This window comes from Eurosta solidaginis, chromosome 3, assembly GCF_040869045.1.
Source record: "Eurosta solidaginis isolate ZX-2024a chromosome 3, ASM4086904v1, whole genome shotgun sequence".
NCBI classification, from domain to species: Eukaryota; Metazoa; Arthropoda; class Insecta; order Diptera; family Tephritidae; genus Eurosta; species Eurosta solidaginis.
The window spans coordinates 167,954,079-167,979,952 of NC_090321.1; the positions used below are offsets into that span (position 1 = coordinate 167,954,079).

The following is a 25,874-nucleotide window of genomic DNA, read 5'->3' on the forward strand; positions in this document are numbered from 1 at the left end:
AGAAATACCTTCTGGAAAACATTTTTCATAGTTTTGGCGTACCAGAGATTCTGGTCAGTGACAACGGAACGCAATTCAAAGTCAATGATTTTAATGCCTTCCTGACGGAACTGGGTATAAATCATGTCTATACGGCTCTGTACTCGCCGCAAAGCAATGCTGCGGAAAGAGTTAACCGGTCGCTGTTAACAGCAATTCGGTCATACTTAAAACAAGACCAGACAAGATGGGACGAACATCTTACAAGCATCTCCTGCTCGTTAAGATCGTCTTTGCATCAAACGTTGGGTTGTTCTCCGTATCGCGCGTTGTGTGGCTTGGACATGATCACCCACGGTGCTGATTACAAACTACTAAAAGAACTTAGCTTGTTGGAAGAACCGATTGCTCCTCTTTCCCGATCCGATAATCTAGCATTAGTACGAAAAGACGTTCAAGTGAATATTCGTAAAGCTTACGAAGGCAATGCAAAGCAATACAACTTGCGTTCGAAGCCAGTCAGTCTCAAGGAAGGCCAAGAAGTTTATCGAAGAAACTTTGCCCTTAGTAAGTTTTCACAAAACTTTAACGCCAAATTAGGCCCGCAATTCCTCAAATGCCGGATCCGCAGAAAACTCGGTAATTGCTATTACCAGTTGGAAGATTTGCAAGGAAAAGAAATTGGTACATATCATGCCAAGGATATCCGAGCCAAATTCCCTCTAATACTTCTATCAAGCTACCGTATTATTGGGTTTTGTAATAGTCGCTATCAAAATTAATGTCAAACATTTTCATCGCCTACAGTTCGCGACAAAAACTTGTCGCAGGCGATAAAATGAAATGCTAGTTCGACGAATGGATGGCGCTGCTGTTGGTATTTGATCTAACTTATATCGCACTGAACGTACTATAAACCACAGCTAACTTCAATAGAGACTTTCCAAAAGAAAAAAATATATATATAAAGAGCGGCAATTTCAGAAGTTATAAAAGGGCTGAACACCTAACAGTTACCCTTTTCTTTGGACAACCACCAAGTCATCGCCGAGTACCTTATTCAATTGCCGCCTTATTCGGACTTTAAAGTCCCACTTACGAATTCCCAGGTATGTATACATGAAAGTAAAGTGTAAAGTGCCAGGTTGTTGCATTCACTTATGCACATTCCGTTTTTTTGTTACAGTGCCATAGAAATTGCAGTGGAGGGAAGAACCACACCCGACACCCAAAATCTTACATCCACGACAGGGGTGGGTGTGGATACATTTTTATTACAAGTGAAAAGGCAGAACACTAAGCAACCTATAACGGGGCAGCAATAGCCTTTTGCTTCTGTTCTGTATAGGCACCAACCACACATATGTACCAATGTACAGGCCCCACTGCGCCTAGGTGTTGTACGTTACCCATTCAGGCCTTTGCCATCCAATAAGGTGCAAGACAAATCCCATCTCAATAGCCAGAGGCAAGAGGACAGGATAGGTGGTACTAGCAACCATTCGCACTAAACAAGAGTAGGGAAGAATAAGTGGAAACCGTTAGGAAAAGATTTGAAACGAAAACGCGATAGAGTGTGGAAAGTCTAAATATATGTAGCCAAAGAGATTTGTGGCAACCAAAAAGAGTGACAGCAACAACTACCGAACAAAAAAGAAAGAAATAAGTCGAAGATTAGTTAAGTTAAAAGTGTGAATTAAATGCGAAGGGTATTATTCAATGTATACTCGTAATCAGTTAAAAAACATCCGAAAAGGTTGAGTAGCTAAAAGAAAACCAATCACTTATACCAGCTAGTGCCTATAAATAATCAATGTAAAAGTCATTGCCGGTCCTATTGTGTTCGGTGTTGTTGCCAATCCCAACCCCCCGCTTAGAAAAGCAAGCACAAAAATCTCAATTAAATCAGAATCAGATTCAATCAAATAAATGTTCGTATATCTCGCTGCGGACAATCAAAGAAGATATACCTATATAGATAGAAAACTACGGTTTCTATAGAACTGTTAAGTTAGGATTTTTATGTAACGAAAGAAAACGAAATTGCTAATAAGTGCCACCAGCTGATTCCAGCTCCGACCGACCGCAACATCGCATAACAACTACAACGATGGAAGGCCTTTCAACGCTGCAGCTGAACGCGAATTTGTAAGCACGTAAGTTATATATTTTCTATCTAATTCTTTCGTTACCATTTGTATTCAGCCGATCCATATCGCCGCAAATATGTACGTCTGCCGGCAACCATTTTCCTTGCCTAAAGTTCATTTTCTATAGTGTTTGAAATTTTAAATTTTCAGTAATGCTGATTGGCATTTTCATAAATCGGTATTTTCGCTCTAAGCTCACTCCCACTCGCTCAGAATAGGTAGTTGGTGTCCATACCTACATACCTACATAATTACAAACGTACATATGTCGATTTAATGACAGCTAAACACTTACATAAAATCCGGGAAAACCTTAATTGAAAACCCAACCGAAGGGATAAAATTCCACATCGAGTTGATAATTGTTAAAGAGACATTGGCAGTTGTATTCGATTTTTTTTTGGTGTGCCTTAGATCCAATTGATCTAGTTGGGATTGCCTTTGCTTTTTTATGCAGAACTCGCTTTGAGTGGGAAACCCAAATCCATAGAGAGATAAGAGTTTAAACTTCAACAATTTTTATTAGCCCCTTGTAAAGCCCATAAGTATGTAGGTGAAAAGTTGTTATTATTAAGAACCAAATCCTATAGTTGAAGTTTCTTGATATTTGAAATTACGAGGGTTACTCGTCATACAAGTTTGTTTAGCTAAGTTTAGTAGTAATCATTGTTTAATAAAACACCAATATGAATTTATAAAGTTGTCAAGAAAACAACCTATCATGTGTTAAGTCTTTCTGCTAATTCCTGGTAGGCATGGCAACATAAAAAGGTAAGAGAAATTAACGTGGGTATCTTCCAATGCATGTTTAGATTGAAGATCATGGTAGGGTAGGGTGCAGAATGCAAGAGTCGAATGTCACCTTAGACCTTGCACCCTAATACACACTCATAAGGGGGAAGTTTCAAATATTCTTAAATCTAATTTTTATGTGACTTCATCATGACTTGATATTTGCTTGTTTAAACCGAGGAGGTTTCTCCCTTCTTCGGTTCTGCCCGGAGTTCTATAAATTAAAGTTTGTGTAACTGAGGCAAAAACCCACCCCACGCCGAAAGAGCTAAGGCACGAGAGAGCTCCATCCGCCGAGACCCCTTCAACCTTTTGTAGTCGAGAATGCTAGGAGTCTAGTTCAGTATGTTTGACACTAGCTTGCATTCACCTACATTCAACAAAATGCTCCTGTGATCTCACCTTGCCACATCCCGTTGTGCTATGTCCCATCGGTACCAAAACACGTTACCTCACCTACATCTTTGGCTTCTCATTAAGGAGCCAGCGAGCACAAAGATCATACGGCAGTCAAATTATCATTACAAGGGTAACCCTGGAATGTGTTTGTATGACATGGATATCAAATGAAAGGTATTAAAGAGTATTTTATGGGGAGTGGACCATATTTCTATAGGTGGACGCCATTTAGGGAAAAAGGTGGACCAGGGCTGACTCTAGAATTTGTTTGTACGATATGGGTATCAAATGAAAGATGTTAATGAGAATTTTAAAAGGCGTGGGCTTAGTTCTATAGGTGGACGCCTTTTCGAGATATCGCCATAAAGGTGGAACAGGGTTGACTATAGAATTTGTTTGTACGATATGGGTATCAAATGAAAGGTATTAATGAGTATTTTAAAAGGGAGTGATCCTTAGTTAGTAAGTAAGATCCTTAGTTCCATAAGTGGACGCCCTTTCGAGATATCGCCATAAATGTAGACCAGGGGTGACTCTAGAATGCGTTTGTACAATATGGGTATCAAACGAAAGGTGTTAATGAGTATTTTAAAAGGGAGTGGGCCTTAGTTCTATAGGTGGACGCCTTTTCGAGATATCGCCATAAATGTGGACCAGGGATGACTCTAGAAAGCGTTTGTACAATATGGGTATCAAACGAAAGGTGTTAATGAGTATTTTAAAAGGGAGTGCGCCTTAGTTCTATAGGTGGTCGCCTTTTCGAGATATCGCCTTAAAGGTAGACCAGGGGTGACTCTAGAATATGTTTGTACGGTATGGGTATCAAATGAAAGGTGTTAATGAGTATTTTAGAAGGGCGTGGGGCTTAGTTCTATAGATGGACGCCTTTTCGAGATATCGCCATAAAGGTGGACCAGGGGTGACTCTAGAATGTGTTTGTACAATACGGGTATTAAATTAAAGGTATTAATGAGGGTTTTAAAAGGGAGTGGTGGGAGTTGTATAGGTGGTCGCCTTTTCGAGATATCGCCATAAATGTGGACCAGGGGTGACTCTAGAAAGCGTTTGTACAATATGGGTATCAAACGAAAGGTGTTAGTGAGTATTTTAAAAGAGAGTGGGCCTTAGTTCTAGAGGTGGTCGCCTTCTCACGATATCGCCTTAAAGGTGGACCAGGGGTGACTCTAGAATATGTTTGTACGATATGAATATCAAATTAAAGGTATTAATGCGGGGTTTAAAAGGGAGTGGTGGTAGTTGTATATGTGAAGGCGTTTTCCAGATATCGCCGAAAATTTGGACCAGGGTGACCACTAATTTATTTATATATATAATACCACGAACAGTATTCCTGCCAAGATATCAAGGGTTTTTTATTTCGCCCTGCAAAACTTTTTCATTTTCTTCTACTTAATATAGTAGGTGTCACACCCATTTTACAAAGTTTTTTTCTAAAGTTATATTTTGCGTGAATAAACCAATCCAATTACCATGTTTCATCCCTTTTTCGTATTTGGTATAGAATTATGGCATTTTTTTCATTTTTCGTAATTCTCGATATCGAAAAAGTGGGCGTGGTCATAGTCGGATTTCGGCCATTTTATATACCAATACAAAGTGTGTTCAGATAAGTACGTGAACTGAGTTTAGTACAGATATATCGATTTTTGCTCAAGTTATCGTGTTAACGGCCGAGCGGAAGGACAGACGGTCGACTGTGTATAAAAACAGGGTGTGGTTTCAACCGATTTCGCCCTTTTTCACAGAAATATGTTATCGTCCAAGAATCGAATCCCCTACCAAATTTCACAAGGATTGGTAAATTTTTGTTCGACTTATGGCATTAAAAGTATCCTAGAAAAATTTAATTAAAAAGGGCGGAGCCACGTCCATTTTGAAATTTTCTTTTATTTTTGTATTTTGTTGCACCATATCATTACTGGAGTTGAATGTTGATATAATTTACTTATATAATGTAAAGACATTAAATTTTTTGTTAAAATTTGACTTAAAAAAAAAAAATTTTTTTAAAGTGGGCGTGGTCGTTCTCCGATTTTGCTAATTTTTATTAAGCATACATATAGTAATAGGAGTAACGTTTCTACCAAATTTCATCATGATATCTTCAACGACTGCCAAATTAAAGCTTGCAGAAATTTAAAATTACCTTCTTTTAAAAGTAGCCGGTGCCACGCCCATTGTCCAACATCTTACTAATTTTCTATTCTGCGTTATAAGTTCAATACACCTACCAATTTTCATCGCTTTATCCGTCTTTGGTAATGAATTATCGCACTTTTTCGGTTTTGCGAAATTTTCGATATCGAAAAAGTGGGCGTGGTTATAGTCCGATATCATTCATTTTGAATAGCGATCTGAGATGAGCGCCCAGGAACCTACATACCAAATTTCATCAAGATACCTCAAAATTTACTCAAGTTATCGTGTTAACGGACAGACGGACGGACGGACGGGCATGGCTCAATCAAATTTTTATTCGATCCTGATGATTTTGATATATGTAAGTCTATATCTATCTCGATTCCTTTATACCTGTACAACCAACCGTTATCCAATCAAAGTTAATATACTATGTGAGCTCTGCTCAACTGAGTATAACAATATTTTTACTGAAGTAATGCAAGCACCGACATATGTGAAGAGAACAAAAATACAACTGAGAAATAAGTGGTATGACCGTGAGCTTACAGCTCTCCATAAAAGAAAACTTGAGCTATATAATATAGTTATATTGTCACCTTTCTTCAGGCTAGGTTATCATAAAGTTGCCAGCTCTTGTTGCAAGTAGCCTCGAAATATCCTATAATTTGGAAATTAAACACCTTTAATTTATAAATTAAAATTGGTTTTTATTTCTTCAATGCGTTCAATCGCATGTACATTTCGAGACTAACTTATTCTCTATCATTTAACATAACTTTAGTATTCTTCTGTACCTCTTAAATTAATGTATGTATACTTATGTGCTTATGTCTCTATTCTTAAAGCGTTATCGTCAAAGTTTAAACAGGTTTTGAGAAGAAGCGTTTGATGATAACGAATTAAGCAACGCGTGATGCTTGGTGCTCAACTAGAAGGTGTATTTGTAAATACATCATATGTATGCGTATAGGTCATACCTATGTATACCCATATGTGACTCCCCCACCTCAAGTTTCAACAATACTTGTTGATAACATTCAGCCAAGTATCACGTTTACTTAATATTAATTTTTTTTTCTATTTGGCTTTTTCCTTCTTTTGGTATTTGTATTTTCTTTTTACTTGATCTTTGTATATTTTGCTCTTTTGATTGTCTTTCGAAATTAAGTAATTGCCTTTTTGGTGATAGTCTTTGATTAATTTATATTTTGGATTAGACTTGCCAATCTTAAAGTTTTTTACATACTCATTTTGAAAGTCGCTATTTTCTATATTTTTTCCTGTAGGAAACCGATCTTGTTTCTTTTTCTGTAACGTTTCTGCAAATTTTAAGATTTCTTCACTGCTAAGTGTATTATTTATGAAATCTATTGGCTTAAGGTTTGTACTTGTATGAATTGTGTTATTATAATGAACTATTGCCTTGAACACTTTCGTATCTATCGATTCTTCATTCTCAGGATCAGCATTAAAAATTCGAATGCGTTCTTTTAGTGTCAAATGTAATCTCTCAATGTCTGAATTGCCTGTCTTCTTATATGGTGTTGTAAGATGTAATTCTATATCTAATTCTATCAAAAATTGTTTAATTGTAACTACATCGAATTCGTTATCTGTGATAATTTTTCTTGGTTTTCCTAAGGTTTGTATTCTGTCTTTTATAGCTTTTAGTAGCGATATCCACGAACGATCTTGTAAAAAATGAGCCGTAACGTATTTCGTTAATTTATCGATAGTAGTAAGATACATAACATTTCTCTGAGGGTACCAAATATCGATGTGTATAATATCATTACATCTTGTGGGTGTATCGGTAATATTTAAATTGTATTTAATTGGGTTTCGATCATATTTAGCAAGATTGCAAATTTTACAATTATTTATATACTTATGTATTTCTTTTTGCAAATTCGGATAATAGTACAATTTTTTTATTTGTGCAAAATTTTCGTTAACCCCTCTATGATTATTATTTAAATGTTCTTTTTCGATAATCTTTAAAATAACTTCTTTGTCGGTAATGTCCGTTAGTACCAAGCATGATTTTAGTATTTTTAAATTTTTATTATTCGAAAAATATTGCCTATAACATTCTTGAAATTTAAGATATAGTTTTATGTTTTCACAGAAAACTGCAACTAGACCCTTTTCTGGCAGTATATCTTGCAAAAACCTTAAAATGTTTGGACTGTCTCCGTTTGTTTTTACAAAATATCTTATTTTGCTCTTATACAAAATTTTTGTCGTTCTTGATTCCTTATCTGACTCGTTTATCACTATTTGTATTTTATATAAGTTAAGTGCCTTTTCCGTAACTTGCATGCAACTCCGATCATCAGATCCGGCACTGTGAACCGTTTCTACGTCCTCCTGTTGGTTCGTGAACAAGTTAATTAAGTCTGCTGAAAAATCAGGTTCGTAGCTCCCATTGTTACCTTTCACATTCTCCCTCTCTACCTCTACAAAAAATATGTCTGTGTCTTCCGTTATTAAGGTCTCGTCCGTGTTTAGCCCTTGAACGTCATCTACAATATTATCTACAATTCTACTAAGACCATCTGCTAGGGCGTTTTCCTTCCCTTTTATAAAAACCAAATCGAAATCGAATTCATTCAACTGAATCTTCCACCTTTGTAGTTTTAGATTGGGCTCCTTTAAGTTGTTCAGCCACACTAAAGGGCGGTGATCCGTTTTGATTACGAACTTTCTTCCGTATACATAATATTTGAATTGTTTTGTAGCCCAGACTATCGCTAAGAGTTCCTTTTCGATTGTACTGTAATTAAGTTCGTGATTTTTAAGTGTGCGGCTCGCATAACAAACAACTTTCTCGTCTTGATAAGGACTGCTCCTAGTGCATAGTTACTGGCATCCGTCACAATCACAAATTGTTTCCTAAAATCTGGGTAAACAACGACAGGTTCATTTTTAATAATTTCTTTTAATTTCTTGAAAGCTTCAATGTACTCTGGGTCTTTTACGTTTATTCTTGTATTTTTTTTTTCAAATATTTTATCAGATTTTTTGCAATAACTAGTTATTCCCAAAAAGCTCTTAATTTGTTTTTGATTTATTGGTAACTTTATTTTTTCTTTTGCCTCCACCTTCTCTGGATTCGGTTTCAGCCCTTCGGCATTGATAATGTGACCTAAAAACTCTACTTCGCTTTTGGCGAACTCACATTTGTCAAGTTGAAGTTTTAGGTTTGCCTTCATGAGGCAATTCATGATAGTAGTTTTCAATACTGTTTTTTCTTCAATACTTTTTGAAAAAATGAGAATATCGTCCATGTAGACTAGACAAATGTGGCCTACATACGAGCTAAGGATATTGTTCATGAGTCTTTGGAAGGTAGATGGCGCATTTCGAAGTCCAAACGGCATTCTCAAAAACTCGTAATGGCCATGAGCAGTAGAGAATGCAGTCTTTAGGATGTCGGACTCATGCATTTAAATTTGATAATGACCTTTCGCCAAGTCTAGTGTTGAAAAACATTTACACCCCCAAGCTTATCGAAAATTTCATCGATATTCGGAATAGGAAAACGATCTTCCACGGTTTCGTTATTTAGCTTGCGATAATCAAGAACTAAGCGCCACTTCTGCTTGTTAGATGCGTCCATTTTCTTTTGAACAACACATACTGGACTATTGTATGGGCTTTTGGAGTGCCTTATAATTCCCTGTTTCAACATGTCGCTAATTTGCCTATTTATTTCGTGCTCGTGAACCTTAGGGTACCTATATCCTTTTGAGTAAATTGGAATGTCATTTTTTGTTAATATTCTATGTTTAACTTCATTGGTGAATGTTAAGTAATCCCCTTCTTTGTAAAAAATATCTCTGAATCTCTCAGCCAATGAATTTATTAAGTCCTTGATCTAGGATCAAGGTGTTGAGTCCGAACCAAATTGCAACTTATCTCATACACAGTTTCTCGATGAGGTGTTTGCATAAGCATATCTAGAAAAACGTCATTTATTTTAATTTTTCTCTGTGCGTAGTCTATAACCGCTTTTAAGTCGTTCAATATATTTCCCCCTATCTATCCGTCAAAATCATTATTGAAGTTATACTCTAAGAACTCACAGTAATAATTTTCTACACCAAATTCTTTGAATGCAGGAAACCTACACATTTATTTACTTGGAAAATACTGCCCATTGCTTTAATGCTGACGGAGACTCCTTTTCTCCATTTTGGATGGCAAATATTTTCGTTAATGACACTGAATTCTGCTCCAGTATCAATTATAAAATAAAGGTTTCTGACTTTAGTTTTAATTTCTATATAGGGTAAATATCTGGCCCCTCTAGTTGAAAATTTGCATTGGACTGGCCTATTTCCATCGGTTGAGTACTTCTCTGCCCTGATTGGGGAACGTTCGGTATAGTAGTTGGCATACGCGAACTTGTTGATGGGCTGTTAAAATTCTGACGTTCTTGATTTCTATTATTTGTGATATTTTTACTGCTTTCCCATTTCATTGAAGCTTGTCTACTTGAATTTTGTCTAGAGCTATTAGATTCGTCTATGTTTACTTCCTGATTCTGTGTTTCGGGAAAGATTTGTTCATTGTGATTTCGTCTGTCGTTGCTAAAGTTGGCTCTATAATTTTGTTTACTATTTACGTTCCTTTTAGTAGGGCCGTACAAAGTGTAACCTTGATGACGAGCTTCTTCAATGATCTTGTATGCATCATCAAGGTTTCCCGGATTTCTTGCAAAAACCATTGTTTTTGTTGGTTCGGGTAGATTTTCCCTGAAAACACGGAGTGATATGCGATTAACTTCTACTGTAGTGTAACTATTGTCGCCCTGTGTCAGAATACGATTGTGCAGTCTGTTAGCAGTTTCGTTAATTTTGTCATAGTATTGTTCAATTGTTGACTCTACCCTGCACAGTTTCAACATATCCATAAGCACGTCGCTACTTTCCTTCTCCCCAAAATGCTTAATCAGTATTCTCTTTAGGTTATCCCATGTCTCAATTCTCCCATACCTATGTAAAACTGGTCTTGTTAATCCTACGCATTTATTTTTTATATAGCCAAACAGCACATTTTTTATACCCTCTTCAAATGTTGAAAAAGTTACCAAAAGATTATCTATTTGTTCTACGAAATCTGGTAATTAGTTTTTATCCGAACCGTCAAATTATTGTATTGCTTTAATGCAATTTAAAGCTAAATTAAACTCTGGAGCATTCATTTTGTTAACACAACTTTGTTTTTTTTTTTTTTTTTATTATTTTGAAAGTACTATACCTCTGCAAGAGTGGTAGGTATACAATATTAAGCTGATATACTACCTCGCTAAGCCGCTCTTTGATGATTTTGATGATGATGAAATTCCTTTTTCTTAGTGCTGTCTTTTGATTTTGTTTTTTTGTAACCCCACGTGTGCCGTACAGTTGGTGCAAATTCCTGATGCTTTTTTTTTTACCTTTGCTTGTTTTAGAGTTTTTAATCTTTGCAAGCAAATGATCCTTTACTTGGTTCTGCTCCCCAGTTCAGTTTTTTTTATGTAATTTTCACAACATGTTATGTATTTGCTATTAGCGAAAATCCGATCTAACCAAGTGTTTAGTACGCACTCAAACGCTTATTAATTTTTTAATTTTAATTTTTTTTTTTTTTTTTTGTAATTTTCACAACATGTGGTGTTTTTGCTATTAGCGAAGATCCGATCTAACCAAGTGTTTAGCACGCAATTAACCTCTTATTAATTTTTTTTAAGTTTTTTCCTCGTCGCCAGTTATATTGTCACCTTTCTTCAGGCTAGTTTATCATAAAGTTGCAAGCTCTTGTTGCAAGTAGCCTCGAAATATCCTATAATTTGGAAATTAAACACCTTTAATTTATAAATTAAAATTGGTTTTTATTTCTTCAATGCGTTCAATCGCATGTACATTTCCAGACTAACTTATTCTCTATCATTTAACATAACTTTAGTATTCTTCTGTACCTCTTAAATTAATGTATGTATACTTATGTGCTTATGTCTCTATTCTTAAAGCGTTATCATCAAAGTTTAAACAGGTTTTGAGAAGAAGCGTTTGATGATAACGAATTAAGCAACGCGTGATGCTTGGTGCTCAACGAGAAGGTGTATTTGTAAATACATCATATGTATGCGTATAGGTCATACCTATGTATACCCATATGTGACTATATTGCCACAGGGCAGGATACTGGGATGAATACAATGTATTAAAGAAAATATAAAAAAGTACGATTATGTATAAGAAGAAGATGTATATGGAAGGCAGAGTTCACAGCAATAGCGGAAACATGAAGCGGATGTGGAAGTGTCTGAAAGACCTCGCAGAGCTTACAGATAACAAAAAACATATCACTAAGATATTGCGAATGCCTCGATAATGAGTATCATATAGCTAATGCCCTAAACAATTTTTTTGTACAGAGCATAGTCGAAATTAGTGATAGTATCGAAGAAATGCCTACTGCATCCGAACTAAACGTTGATCGCTCGATCGCAATAGAACTATTTCTTTTCACTAACATTGTTTTAGATGATATACTTAATATCACAAAAGCTTTTAAAAATAAATATGGCGGAGAAAAGCTTTTATCTGAGGGTGTTTTCAAGGATTCCACAACGTACATTGGTAACTTTTACAAAGACATAATAAATGAGTCCCTAAATAATGGCATTGTTCCAAACTGCTGGAAAGTTTCAACAATAGTACTTGTGGAAAAAGTAAAAAATACAGTGAAACCGGAGGCGCTACGGCCAATCAATACGTTACCCTCGGATGAGAAAATTATGGAAATGGTGGTGAATAATCAATTGGTGGCATACCTAGAAAAGCACAAAGTTATTATACCAGAACAATCTGGATTCAGGAAGAGCAATTCTAGTGAAACAGCACTTAACATGGTTATTGCAGAATGGAAAGAAGATATATAGTTGTGGTGTCTGTCTTCTTAGACTTGAAACGGGCCTTTGAAACAGTTGATAGACGGGAATTGTTGAATGTTTTGTTCAAAACTGGTGTCAGAGGAAAGATTTTCGAATGTTTCCGAAGTTATCTCAGTGACAGAAAGCAAAGGACGGTAATTGGAAACGCAGTCTCATCGGTTGTGAAAGTAGATATTGGATTGCCACAGGGTTCAGTACTTGCACCGATACTATTTACATTGTACATAAATGATATAAAAAAATGCTTAAAATATTGCAATATACGTCTATTTGCCGATGATGCACTGCTCATCATCAGTGAGAAATATGCCGACTGTACAATGCAGAAAGCACAAGAAAAAATTTAAGTTAAATATAGATAAGATTAAGTTCATGGTATTTTGCAAAAAACAGGAACATCATACGTAATAACGATCTAAACAGTATAACCCTGAAGATAAAAAAACAATTTAATTCAAAGAGTAAATGAAATGAAGTACTTAGGAGTTTTAATTGATGAAACCCTGAATTTTGGAGAACATATGAATTATCTTGAAAGAAAAATTGCGCAGAAAATAGGATTCATATACAGAACATGCAAACATATTAGTCAACGTCATAAAATAATGGTGTATCGTTCAATTATTGAGCCGCACTTTATATACTGTCCTACAATTTTGCTGATAGCGAGTGATATGCAAATAAAAAGACTACAAATACAACAAAACAATCGATTTATATTAAAATGTCCCCCAAGAACATCAAAAACTATAATGCTGAATCGGTTAAACTGGCTTAGTATAAAACAGTCAATAAGTTACTTCACTTTGAAATTTATACATCATGTAGGATTAGGAATGCTACCGAGTTACCTGAGCAATAAAATATTATATAATCACGAGATCCATAGTTATGGAACTAGATACACCAATAATATAAGACTGCCTAGAGTAAGAACAGAGTTTGCAAAGAAGACTTTAGAATACACAGGGTACAAAATGTACAATGAACTGCCTACTGAGATAAAAGATTGGGAAAATATTAATAAGTTTAAAGTAAAATTATTTTTATATTGTAAAACCCTTAATATTTAATTAAACAAACATTTACTTAACATCAACTAGGTCTTAAAGACCGTAATAACTAAATATCTAATATATATTATAAATGGCAAAGTTTGGATGTTTGGATGTTTGGATGTTTAGATGTTTGGATGTTTGGATGTTTGGATGTTTGGATGTTTGGATGTTTGGATGTTTGTCCAGACGTTTGTCTTTGTGACTCAATCACGCAAGAACGGCTGGACGGATTTGCATGAAATTTGGCATGCATATAGCCAATAGTCTAGAAGGATCTACTAGCTATATAGTTTTCAAAAGGGGCGTGGTCTCCGCCCCCTAGCAACAGTTATAATTTAATTATTATATTTTTTTGTTTTTGCGACTGAATCACGCCAGAACGGCTTCACGGATTTTGATGAAATTTGGGACAGAGATAATAGGCTACTGGCGAAATTTTTTTCGAACATGGAAAGGGGGTTCCACGACCCCTTCGAGTAATTACTTTTTAACAATTTTTACACATTATAACTTTACGTATACTGACCTTCACCAATATTACAAACTCAATGGGTGAAATAAGTCGAGAGCTTACAAAGTGAGCAGTGATACCCCCCCCCCCCTTTATCACCCCTCTGGTGTAAAATCTATAAATTGTTATAACTCAATATAAATTTTCTCCTAAATGAATAGTTTTTGGTATCTGGCACATACAGTTTCTAATTAGCTTCTCCTTATTTGTAATCCCGTAAGGGTCATATCGAGACCCTTCCGGGATCATCTCCGGATGGTTTTCGGGATCGGTCCGGGATCCCGCCGGGGTAATTTCGGGACTTTTTCGGGACTATTTCGGGATCAATTTGGGACCCTGCCAGGATCATTTCTGTATAGTTTTGGGGATCCGTCCGTGATCCCGTCGGGGTTATTTTGGGACATTTTCGGGACTATTCCGGAATCATTTCGGGAGTATTTCGCGATCATTCGGGGACCCTTCCGGCATCATTTCTGGATGGTTTTCGGGATCGGTCCGGTATCTCGTCGGGGTAATTTGGGAACTTTTTCGGGATCATTTGTGGGCTCTTCCGGCATCATTTCTGGATGGTTTTCGGGATCCGTCCGGGATCTCGTCGGGGTCATTTGGGGACTTTTTCGGGATCATTTGGGGGGCTCTTCCGGCATCATTTCTGGATGGTTTTCGGGATCCGTCCGGGATCTCGTCGGGGTCATTTGGGGACTTTTTCGGGATCATTTGGGGGGCTCTTCCGGCATCATTTCTGGATGGTTTTCGGGATCCGTCCGGGATCCCGTCGGGGTCATTTCGGGACTTTTTCGCGACTAATACGGGATCATTTGGGAACCCTTTCGGCATCATTTCTGGATGGTTTTCGGGATCCGTCCGGGATCCCGTCGGGGTCATTTGGGGACTTTTTCGGGATCATTTGGGGGCTCTTCCGGCATCATTTCTGGATGGTTTTCGGGATCCGTCCGGGATCTCGTCGGGGTCATTTGGGGACTTTTTCGGGATCATTTGGGGGCTCTTCCGGCATCATTTCTGGATGGTTTTCGTGATCCGTCCGGGATCTCGTCGGGGTCATTTGGGGACTTTTTCGGGATCATTTGGGGGCTCTTCCGGCATCATTTCTGGATGGTTTTCGGGATCCGTCCGGGATCCCGTCGGAGTCATTTCGGGATTTTTTCGCGACTAATACGGGATCATTTGGGAACCCTTTCGGCATCATTTCTGGATGGTTTCGGGATCCGTCCGGGATCCCGTCGTGGTAATTTCGGGAATTTTTCGCGACTAATACGGGATCATTTGGGAACAATTTCGGCATAATTTCTCGATGGTTTTCGGGATCCGTCCGGGATCCCATCAGGGTAATTTCGGGACTATTAGGGGATCATTTGGGAACCTTTCCGGCATCATTTCTGGATAATTTTCGGGATCCGTCCGGGATGCCGACGAGGTCATTTCGGGACTATTTCGGGATTATTTGGGGTACCTACCGGCATCATTTCTGGATGGTTTTTGGGATCCGTCCGGGATCCCGTCGGGATCATTTCGGGACTTTTTCTCGACTAATACGGGATCATTTGCGGACCCTTTCGGCATCATTTCTGGATAGTTGTCGGGATCCGTTCGGGATCCCGTCACGGTCATTTCGGGACTCTTAGGGGATCATTTGAGGACCTTTCCGGCATCATTTCTGGATAGTTTTCGGAATCTTTTCGGGATCCCGTCAGGGTCATTCCGGGACTTTTTTCGGGATCACTTAAGGATGGCTTTCAGGATTTGTCCGGGAACCCATCAGGGTTATTTCTGGACTTTTCCTAGACTATTTCGGGATCATTTTGGGACCTTCCTAAGATCATTTCTGGATGGATTTCTGGATTTGTCCGGGATGCCGTCAGGGTAATTTTGGGACTATTAGGTGATCATTTGAGGACCTTTCCGGCATCACTTCTGGATGGTTTTCGGTATCCGTTCAGGATCCCGTCGGAATAATTGCAGGACTTTTTCGGTATCATTTGGGGTCCCTTCCGGCATCATTTCTGGATGGTTTTTGGGATTCGTCCGGCATCTCGTCGGGGTCATTTCGGGACTTTTTCTCGATTAATACGTGATAATTTACCGGCCCTTTCGGTATCATTTCTGGATAGTTGTCGGGATCCGTTCAGGATCCCGTCAGGGTCTTTTCGGAACCTTTCCGGCATCATTTCTGGATAGTTTTCGGAATCCTTTCGGGGTCCCATCAGGGTCATTTCGGGACTTTTTCGGCAACATTTAAGATTGGTTTTCAGGATTCGTCCGGGATCCCGTCAGGGTAATTTCTGGACTTTTCCGAAACTATTTCGGGATCATTTTGGGACCCTCCCAAGATCATTTCTGGATGGATTTCGGGATCTGTCCGGGATGTCGTCAGGGTCATTTTGGGACTATTAGGTGATCATTTGAGGACCTTTCCGGCATCACTTCTGCATGGTTTTCGGTATCCGTTCAGGACACCATCAGGACTTTTTCGGGATCATTTGGGGTCCCTTCCGGCATCATTTCTGGATGGTTTTTGGGATCCGTCCGGCATCCCGTCGGGGTCATTTCGGGACCTTTTCTCGACTAATACGGGATCATTTGCGGGCCCTTTCGGCATAATTTCTAGATAGTTGTCGGGATCGGTTCGGCATCCCGTCAGGGTCTTTTCGGAACTATTACGAGATCAATTGAGGGCCTTTCCGGCATCATTTCTGGATAATTTTCGGGATCGTTTCGGGGTCCCGTCAGGGTCATTTCGGGACTTTTTCGGGATCATTTAAGGATGGCTTTCAGGATTCGTCCGGGAACCCGTCAGGGTAATTTCTTGACTTTTCTGAGACTATTTCGGGATCATTTTGGGACCTTCCCAAGATCATTTCTGGATGGATTCCGGAATCAGTATGGGATGTGGTCAGGGTCATTTTGGTATTAGGTGATCATTTGAGGACCTTTCCGGCATCACTTCTGAATGGTTTTCGGTATCCGTTCAGGATCCCGTCGGAAACATTGCGGGACTTTTTCGGGATCATTTGGGGTCCTTCCCGAGATAATTTCTGGATGGATTTCGGGATCTGTCCGGGATCCAGTCAGGGTCATTTAGGGATGCGTTCGAGATCCCGTCAGGGTCATTTCGGGACTATATCGGGATCATTTCTGGATGGTTTACGGGATCCGTCCAGGACCTCTTAAGGGTCATTTCGGGACTATTAGGTGATCATTTGAGGACCTTTCCGGCATCACTTCTGGATGATTTTCGGTTTCCGTTCCGGATCCCGTCGGAATCAATGCGGGACTTTTTCGGAATCATTTGGGATCACTTCCGGCATCATTTCTGGATGGTTTTCGGGATTTGTCCGGATCCCGTCGGGGTTATTTCGCAACCTTTTCGGGGCTAAAACGGGATCATTTGGGGATCCTCTAGGGGTCGTTTCGTGACTTTTTCTGTTTTATATCGGGATCATTTGGGGACCCTTCCGGCATAATTTCTTGATGGTTTGCCGGATCCATCAGGGTCATTTCGGGACCATTTTGGGATCATTTGGGGACCCTTCCTAGATCATTTCTGGATCCGTTCGGGATACCGTAGAAGCCATTTCGGGATTTTTTGTTACTTTTCCGGGATAGTTTTTGGACCATTTCGAGATCTGTGCGGGATCCCATCTGGGTCATTTCCGGACTATTTCGGGATCATTTTGGGATCCTTCCGGAATTATTTCTGTATGGTTTTCGCGATCCGTCGTGGATCCCCTCGGAGCCATTTCGGAACTTTTTCTGGAGTATGTCGGGATAATTTAGGGACCCTTCCTGGATGGTTTTCGAGATCCGCCCGGGAGCCCGTCAGGGTCATTTCGGAACCTTTTCGGGATCATTTTGGAACACCTTCAGGGATCATTTCTGTGTGGTTCTCTGGATACGTCTAGGATCGTGTCGTTGTCATTTCGGGTTTTTTTGGGACTATTCCGGGAACTTTTGGAGACCCTTTCGGGGCATTTCTGGATGGTTTTCGGGATCCGTCCTCGATAGCGTGGGGGTCATTTCGTAGCTTTTTCTGGATAATTTCGGGATCATTTGGAATTCTGTCAGGTTATCAGCTCATTTAGCTCTTTTTTTTACTCAATTACAAAAATAAGATGCATTAGACAGAAAACAAAATTTTAAACAGATAACTTGATAAGCAGGATAACGCGAATAGCCCATATATTTAAATTTCTCCTTGCGGACGGGGCCGCGGGTAAAGGCTAGTAATAATAATAATAATAAATTTTTCCGATCGCGGGTTCGAATCGAGCTCAAGGCCTAACAATAATTTTTTATCATTATTATTGTTATGATAAATTTTTTCTTAATTGAAAAAAAAATTTTTTTTTTAAATTAGAATAGAAGAAAGAAAAAATTAGACAACTGCTAAAGCTCGTTGTATAGATCCATTTCGGGAACTGCTAAATTCCTTCATCGGCAACGTTTAGGAGCCGCTGCTATAACCATTCAGCCACCACAGCGGTTTTTTGTTTGTCTTCATTAATCCTACTTCTATTCTGGTTCGTGCCAATTGATATTCACAACACTGCGACATCTGTTGCAGAATGGCTGTGAAAATTGGACTTGTTTGTTGGCAATGCTGCCATAGTGTCATATTTTTATTGATACTTTTTTCCCCCGTGCACTGGGATGTATTAACAATTTTTGTTGTTATATCGGCCTACTGATTTTTAGATCGCGGGTTCGAATCGAGCTCAAGGCCTAACAATAATTTTTTATCATTATTATTGTTATGATAAATTTTTTCTTAATTGAAAAAATTTTTAAATTAGAATAGAAGAAAGAAAAAATTAGACAACTGCCAAAGCTCGTTGTATAGATCCATTTCGGGAACTGCTAAATTCCTTCATCGGCAACGTTTAGGAGCCGCTGCTATAACCATTCAGCCACCACAGCGGTTTTTTGTTTGTCTTCATTAATCCTACTTCTATTCTGGTTCGTTCCGGTTGATATTCACAACACTGCGACATCTGTTGCAGAATGGCTGTGAAAATTGGACTTGTTTGTTGGCAATGCTGCCATAGTGTCATATTTTTATTGACACTTTTGCCCCCGTACTCTGGGATGTATTAACAATTTTTGTTGTTATATCGGCCTACTGATTTTAAGATCGCGGGTTCGAATCGAGCTCAAGGCCTAACAATAATTTTTTATCATTATTATTGTTATGATAAATTTTTTCTTAATTGAAAAATTTTTTAAATTAGAATAGAAGAAAGAAAAAATTAGACAACTGCCAAAGCTCGTTGTATAGATCCATTTCGGGAACTGCTAAATTCCTTCATCGGCAACGTTTAGGAGCCGCGTATACAGAGTGTTTACATCAGATTTGTCTCATTAGGGGGACTCATGTAACCGTATAAATGCCTTATAAAGTGTGTAAACGTATAAATTTATCTAGTGCGTAAACGAACTGTCAAATTTTGTATGAAAAATCATTTACACAATTTGTATAAATTTACGCGCACATTTCATTGTGCAAACGCGGTAAACTCAAAGGAATGCAGCCTTGCAGATATTGCAGCAAGCATTTTCATCAGAAATCTCCAACATCAGCAAGTCATTTACAAGAATATCTTAGTAAAGACGTTTTAGTTTTGATTTTTCACTTAATCTTGGCATTTTTTAATTTATATAACAATCCAAAAAATTTTGTTTGTCAATAATACAGCTGATAAACAATCAAGTATATCAAGAGTATTTCTAGGTGCGTTCATATAACAGCGTGTGTAAATGGATATAATTTTACACCTTATAAGTTTATATGCTTTCATGAGTCCCCCTATTGTTTACTATAAAGTTTACAATGGTTTGTCATGTCGTTTCTAACAACCTGATAGAAACTTTCCTTTACGCCCTGATGTAAATATCCATCAGCCATATCTGTCAATTGATGCCTCAAATGACTGACAGCTGTCTAGCAGTGCCGTCATCCGCGGCCTTTAATAAACCCTCTTTTTCAAAAATAGATGTCGCTGCTTAGCCTTTCGCCGTATGAGTTAAATGAAAAACAGCGGCGACATCTGCCTACATTTCACGTGTGCGAAATTTTCACGACATCTGCTTCTCAAGTCTCTCAATGATCCAGAGCATTCCTGTGAGAATTGAGCGTGAGCCGGAGCTGTAAATCTCACTGAAAGACGGCATATAGCTATCATCCGGTGGCAAAATCCTGAGCCAGATAAATAATTTTGCATGTAAATGCAACAACAACGATTTGAGCCAGATAAATCCAGATAGAAGTCTGGTTCAATTTATGAGCCAGATAATTTGTTAATTACTTCTTTTTAGGTTGGCAACGCGGCCTTTAATATATCTACCTTTCCAAAAATAGATGTCGGTGATTAGCCTTTCGCCGTATGAGTTAAATGAAAAACAGCGGCGACATCTGCCTATCAGATTTCACGTGTGCGAAAATTTCACGACATCTGCTTCTCAAGTCTCTCAATGAACCAGAGAATTCCCGTGAGAACATAGTGTACCTATACAAGTGTGTTCACTAAGCGATAAACGTCAAAACTACAAACAGCCTCGCTCACCTGATGGAAATCTCAGGTCTAGAGTCGCATTTTTGGTCTCAACGACAACATTTTTGACTACCAATCGTCTCGACTTTTTCAATTTTTCAATCATTCGGCGCATTCGGTAATGGTATCCATTTTGAATTCGCTGTCATTCCGAATCCAGCGAGTGCCTGTCAGAATGCTTGACAGATAAGTCAACACACTTGTACTTGTACACTATGCGTGAGAATTGAGCGTGAGGCGGAGCTGTAAAACTCACTGAAAGACGGCAAATGATGTTAACGTAAAAATCTGGAATCAAAAATTGTTGTCATCATTGTTATTTATAAAAAATGTATGAAGTTGTCCCAATATCTGCAGATCACAAAGACGTTATCCATGATGTTGTTTTTGATTATTACGGACGTCGAATGGCAACTTGTTCCAGCGATCAAACTGTTAAGGTAACTAATGTAATCCACAGTGAAATAAATATTTAAACATATTATCATTTAAGATATGGGATGAGGATGAAATGGGGAAATTGACAGTTTCGAGCAGTTGGAAAGCACATTCCGGTTCCATATGGCGTGTATCATGGGCCCATCCAGAATTTGGTCAAGTTTTAGCTACTTGCTCCTTTGATCGCACTGCGTCTGTATGGGAAGAAGTAGCGGGCGAAAAAGTAGCTGCCACTATGACACCTTCACGGCGCTGGGTTCGTCGTACAACACTTGTTGATTCACGTACCAGTGTGACTGATGTGGAATTTGCACCTAAATACCTAGGGCTTTTACTAGCGACAGTATCCGCAGATGGTATAATACGCATTTACGAAGCTCCAGATATAATGAATCTCTCACAGTGGCCAGTCCAACATGAAATATCAAATAAGCTACCATTAAGTTGTATATCTTGGAATACATCAGCATACATGTTACCCTCGCATCTCTTGGCTGTAGGAAATATCAATAGTATATTTAACCTTTTGTCTCTAATTAAATACTTGCAGGCCGGCAGTGATGATACGAATACGCAACAGGGAAAAGTATTAATATTTGCATATAATGAAAGTGCACGGAAATGCGCTAAAGTCGAACCAATAAACGAAATCAATCAACCCGTAACAGATTTATCTTTTGCTCCTGCATGTGGACGTCGATTTCATATATTGGCAGTGGCAAGCAAAGACCTGTACATTGTAAATATTCGTGCATCTACGTAAGAATTTGTGATTTTATCTTAAACGTTTAACTAAATTATTGCTTTTTCTAGTGATTCATCCGCAAATAAGAAACTTGACATACAAACCACTAAGTTTAGTGATCACAATTGCCCCGTATGGAGAGTTTGTTGGAACATGCTGGGAACAATGTTAGTATCAACCGGAGATGATGGATGCGTCCGACTATGGCGAAGTAATTTATCATTAATATTTTTTCTTTTCAAAATTATAACTTTATTCCTTTGTTGTAGTGAACTATACACTGAACTGGAAATGTGCTGCTGTCTTAAAAGCCGAAGGAAGCTACCTGTCCTATGAGTCAAGTCTTCACTCACCTACGTTTACTGCGGCCGCTGCTGCTACTGCAAAATACTATAAAAAAGGAACAATTAGCAATCCAAACCAAGTTCCATGGCATTAAAACACATATCTTAGTGTATTGTAGGGTTTCAAGCAATATGACAGCTAATACATTTCAACGATAAATACACACCCCGAAGATTTTATGGGAGTGTTAGAGAGATGTTGACAGTTCTTGCCCGACTACCTCGGAAACAATTTGGCACGACCACATGATGTTGTTGTGTTAACAGTGCTTCGCCCCATTCAATGGGCGCGACCACTCACAAATCCCCTAACGGAAGTCCAAGGAAACTGGCAGTTTCAACAGGGGCGCACGATAGGGAGATGGTTTCAGGGGGGTAGGTTTCTCATTACAATTTAAAATATGGTTGGTGTCATGTGGGGACTCATAGCATGCAGGACATACATACAGCCCTTGAAGGCTTCATGTGGTCATACTAAATCGTTCACGAGATGGTCGGGCTGGTGCCTTAATGGAGCTTGTTGCTGGAACGCACCGGATATGCATCCGGCAACGAACCATCAACATCGATAACACTCCCCAGAGCCTGCGGGTATTTTCTTATCGTATCGCTACAACAACAACAACATCTCAGTTGCCTAATAACCGGATCTAAACCCGACAAAGGACCATCAACATCGATAACACTCCCCAAGGCTTTTCGCTACTGTAGTATGTTGAAACCACTTTTTTATTTTAAGTAAAATGCCTAAATGTATGTTTTTATTTTCTAAATATTTTCAACAGAATGAAAATTTTTAAAAACCTAACAAAACAAAAAATGAAAATAAATGCTGTTCATTAACGACCTTCCAAATGTTTTGAAGTACTGTAAGCCGTTATTGTACTGATGATGTCAAGCTTCTTATGCCTATCCGCTCACCTGTGGATAGATCAAATCTACAATCGGATCTGAAACGCCTAGTCGTATGGTGTAGTGTAAATGTTATATCACTGAACCTGCCGAAGTGCAAGTTCTGAATTCTCGGAACAATTGCGGCTGCCTGCTCACCAAAATGTAGATCCTGATCAAACGTCACACCCAAGATTTTGGGGTGTAGGACAGTCGGTCGATGGCACTACGCTACCGACTGTCCTACACCCCAAAATCTTGGGTGTGACGTTTTATCAGGATTTACATTTTGGTGAGCACGCAGCCGCAATTGTTCCGAGAATTCAGAGCCGTAACAAAATCCTTAAATCCCTCGCTGGCAGTACTTGGGGAAAAGATAAAGAAACCCTCATGACTACATACAAAGCAATCAGCCAGCCGTTTACGTGCTACGCGTCACCCATATGGTCGCCAAGCCTAAAAATCACCCACTGGAAGAAACTACAGGCCTGCCAAAATACTGCTCTCAGAATCGCCACGGGCTGTCTTCTTATGTCCCCAGAACACCATCTGCATAATGAGGCGAGAATACTCCGCACCAGGGAGAGAAATGAGATGCTGACCAAACAGTTCCTGTTGAATACCCAGAAACCTGGGCATCCCAACAGACATCTGATTGATGAACCAGCACCGCCTAGGGGCTTAAGGAGTCATCTCCGTAAGCATTTTGAGGAAATACGGCACCTGAGAACCCAGCCGTATGAAGTGAAAAAACACAAGCAGGTCCTTGGTGAACTCCATAAACAGGCGTCGGACCTTTATGCCGGGAATTGCCCGGTGAATCCAGTGCTCAACGAAAATTATCCAAAACTCGCCGAAGAGGAACGCATACTCCCCAGGGAAACGCGTGTCACTCTTGCTCAACTTCGTTCTGGATACTGTAACAGGTTAAACTCTTACCTATCCAGAATCAACCCCGACATACAAAATTAATGCCCCGCTTGCAATGTGTCCCCACATGACACCAACCATCTCTTCAATTGTAATGTGGAACCAACGCCTCTAACACCCCTTTCTTTATGGTCCACCCCTGTTGAAACGGCAAGTTTCCTTGGACTCCCGTTAGAGGATATTGATGACAATTTGTGATTGGTCGCGGCTATTAGGTGGGGGCGAGCATTGCTACAACAACAACAACAAGTGCAAGTTCATGTGCTTTACAAGGAAATCATACCAATCCTACGAGTATATGATTGATGATTACACAATTAACTAAGTCATTAGTTTTTTAGACCTGTAGACCTTGGGGTTACGATGGACCCTAAACTCGACTTTAAATTGCACATAGAAGGTTGCGTGAACAGAGCCAAAGGTACATTAGCGTTCGTCAAACGATGGTCTAAAGAATTCGATGATCCATATATTACCAAAACTCTCTTTATATCTTTGGTGCGGCCAATATTAGAATACGCTTCGATAATATGGAACCCTCGTTACCAGACACACTGCGCTAAGGGACTTACGATGGGACCCCTCAAGGATTCTTCCTCCCTACTCCTGCCGTTTAAAACTTATTCAGCTCCCTACGTTACGGAGTCGTAGGGAGATGGTAGGTGTGTTATTTGTAGTAAAACTTATTAGAGGGATGGTAAATAGCCCTTTTCTGCTCGGTGAAATTTTATTTATTGTTCCCTTTCGACCATCTAGACATTTTCAACCGCTTCATATAAGCACATGTAGATCGAATTTTGAAATGCACAAACCTCTTCGTTGTCTGCAAAAGCATTGATACGTGTGATTCACTCTACGTAATAAAAAAATGTCTGCTGACTACCTTAAATACGCAATGATTTGGGTGGGTGGCTTGGAATCACGTCCTTTCCAGCTTCCCACACATAGTAGCCCTGCTTGTTAGGTGTCAAAATCACGTCCATTCCGGCAGCACTAATAATCAGTTCCCGTTGCTCGGCATCACAGTCCATCCCGACAACTGATTTAATAGTGTATATACATATTGTAACGATTTTACTACAAATCCTCTTATTTGCAACCTTCAGCTAAGTTCGAATCACTAAACTGTTGAATAAATAACTCCAATATTTAATAATGCAAAATGGCCTTTATTCAAGTACTTCGCAATAAATAACTCTACTATTGCCCGACAGATAGCGTGCTTAATCGAAACTGATTGTAGCGCCTCTACCTTTGGTGCTTTTATACTCTGTGATTTACTCGTTGCATATTCTAGGCGCTTCCAGAATTTACTTAAAGCGTTTTCTTTTCTGAAATAAATTGTTGCCTAAGTAAATGGTAAAGCCTTAATAGAGTTACTCCTACCCCAGAAAATTGTCAACATTTATAACAGAGCCGGCCAAAAGTTGCACATTGTGCAATTTGAGTTCGTATTTTCACACAGACACAACGATGTGCGATCACGATCGTCTGCTTTCGCTGGTCACTCACCAAAATCAACAGTGAATGCAAAAGGAAAAGTCCATGCTACTTTTTGGGCACATAATAAAAACGGCGGCCACCGTGGTGTGATGGTAGCGTGCTCCGCCTATCACACCGTATGCCCTGGGTTCAACTCCCGGGCAAATCAACATCAAAATTTTAGAAATAAGATTTTTCAATTAGAAGAAAATTTTTCTAAGCGGGGTCGCCCCTCGGCAGTGTTTGGCAAGCACTCCGGGTGTATTTCTGCCATGAAAAGCTCTCAGTGAAAACTCATCTGCTTTGCAGATGCCGTTCGGAGTCGGCATAAAACATGTAGGTCCCGTCCGGCCAATTTGTAGGGAAAATCAAGAGGAGCACGACGCAAATTGGAAGAGAAGCTCGGCCTTAGATCTCTTCGGAGGTTATCGCGCCTTACATTTATTTTTTTTAATAAAAACAATATGCTGCAATGTTAAAGTG

At 39.1% G+C, this 25,874-nt stretch overlaps 1 protein-coding gene across 3 annotated transcripts; it reads left to right on the forward strand.

Moving 5' to 3' along the window:
* Nucleotides 1-952: 952 nt before the first annotated feature.
* LOC137246763 (nucleoporin seh1-like) lies at nt 953-22,935 on the forward strand. Of its 3 annotated transcripts, XM_067777772.1 has the most exons (7): nt 953-1,088; nt 1,166-2,135; nt 20,919-21,001; nt 21,055-21,495; nt 21,550-21,758; nt 21,813-21,955; nt 22,014-22,935. In XM_067777772.1, exons 3-7 carry the CDS (start codon nt 20,969-20,971, stop codon nt 22,181-22,183), a joined length of 996 nt encoding a protein of 331 aa, XP_067633873.1. In that variant the 5' UTR covers nt 953-1,088; nt 1,166-2,135; nt 20,919-20,968; the 3' UTR covers nt 22,184-22,935. The 3 variants fall into 3 exon arrangements, with proteins under 3 accessions (XP_067633873.1, XP_067633870.1, XP_067633872.1); XM_067777771.1 differs by lacking the exons at nt 953-1,088; nt 1,166-2,135 and having other exon boundaries at nt 20,574-21,001; XM_067777769.1 differs by lacking the exons at nt 953-1,088; nt 1,166-2,135 and having other exon boundaries at nt 20,567-21,001; nt 21,055-21,758.
* The last annotated feature ends 2,939 nt before the right edge of the window (nt 22,936-25,874 follow it).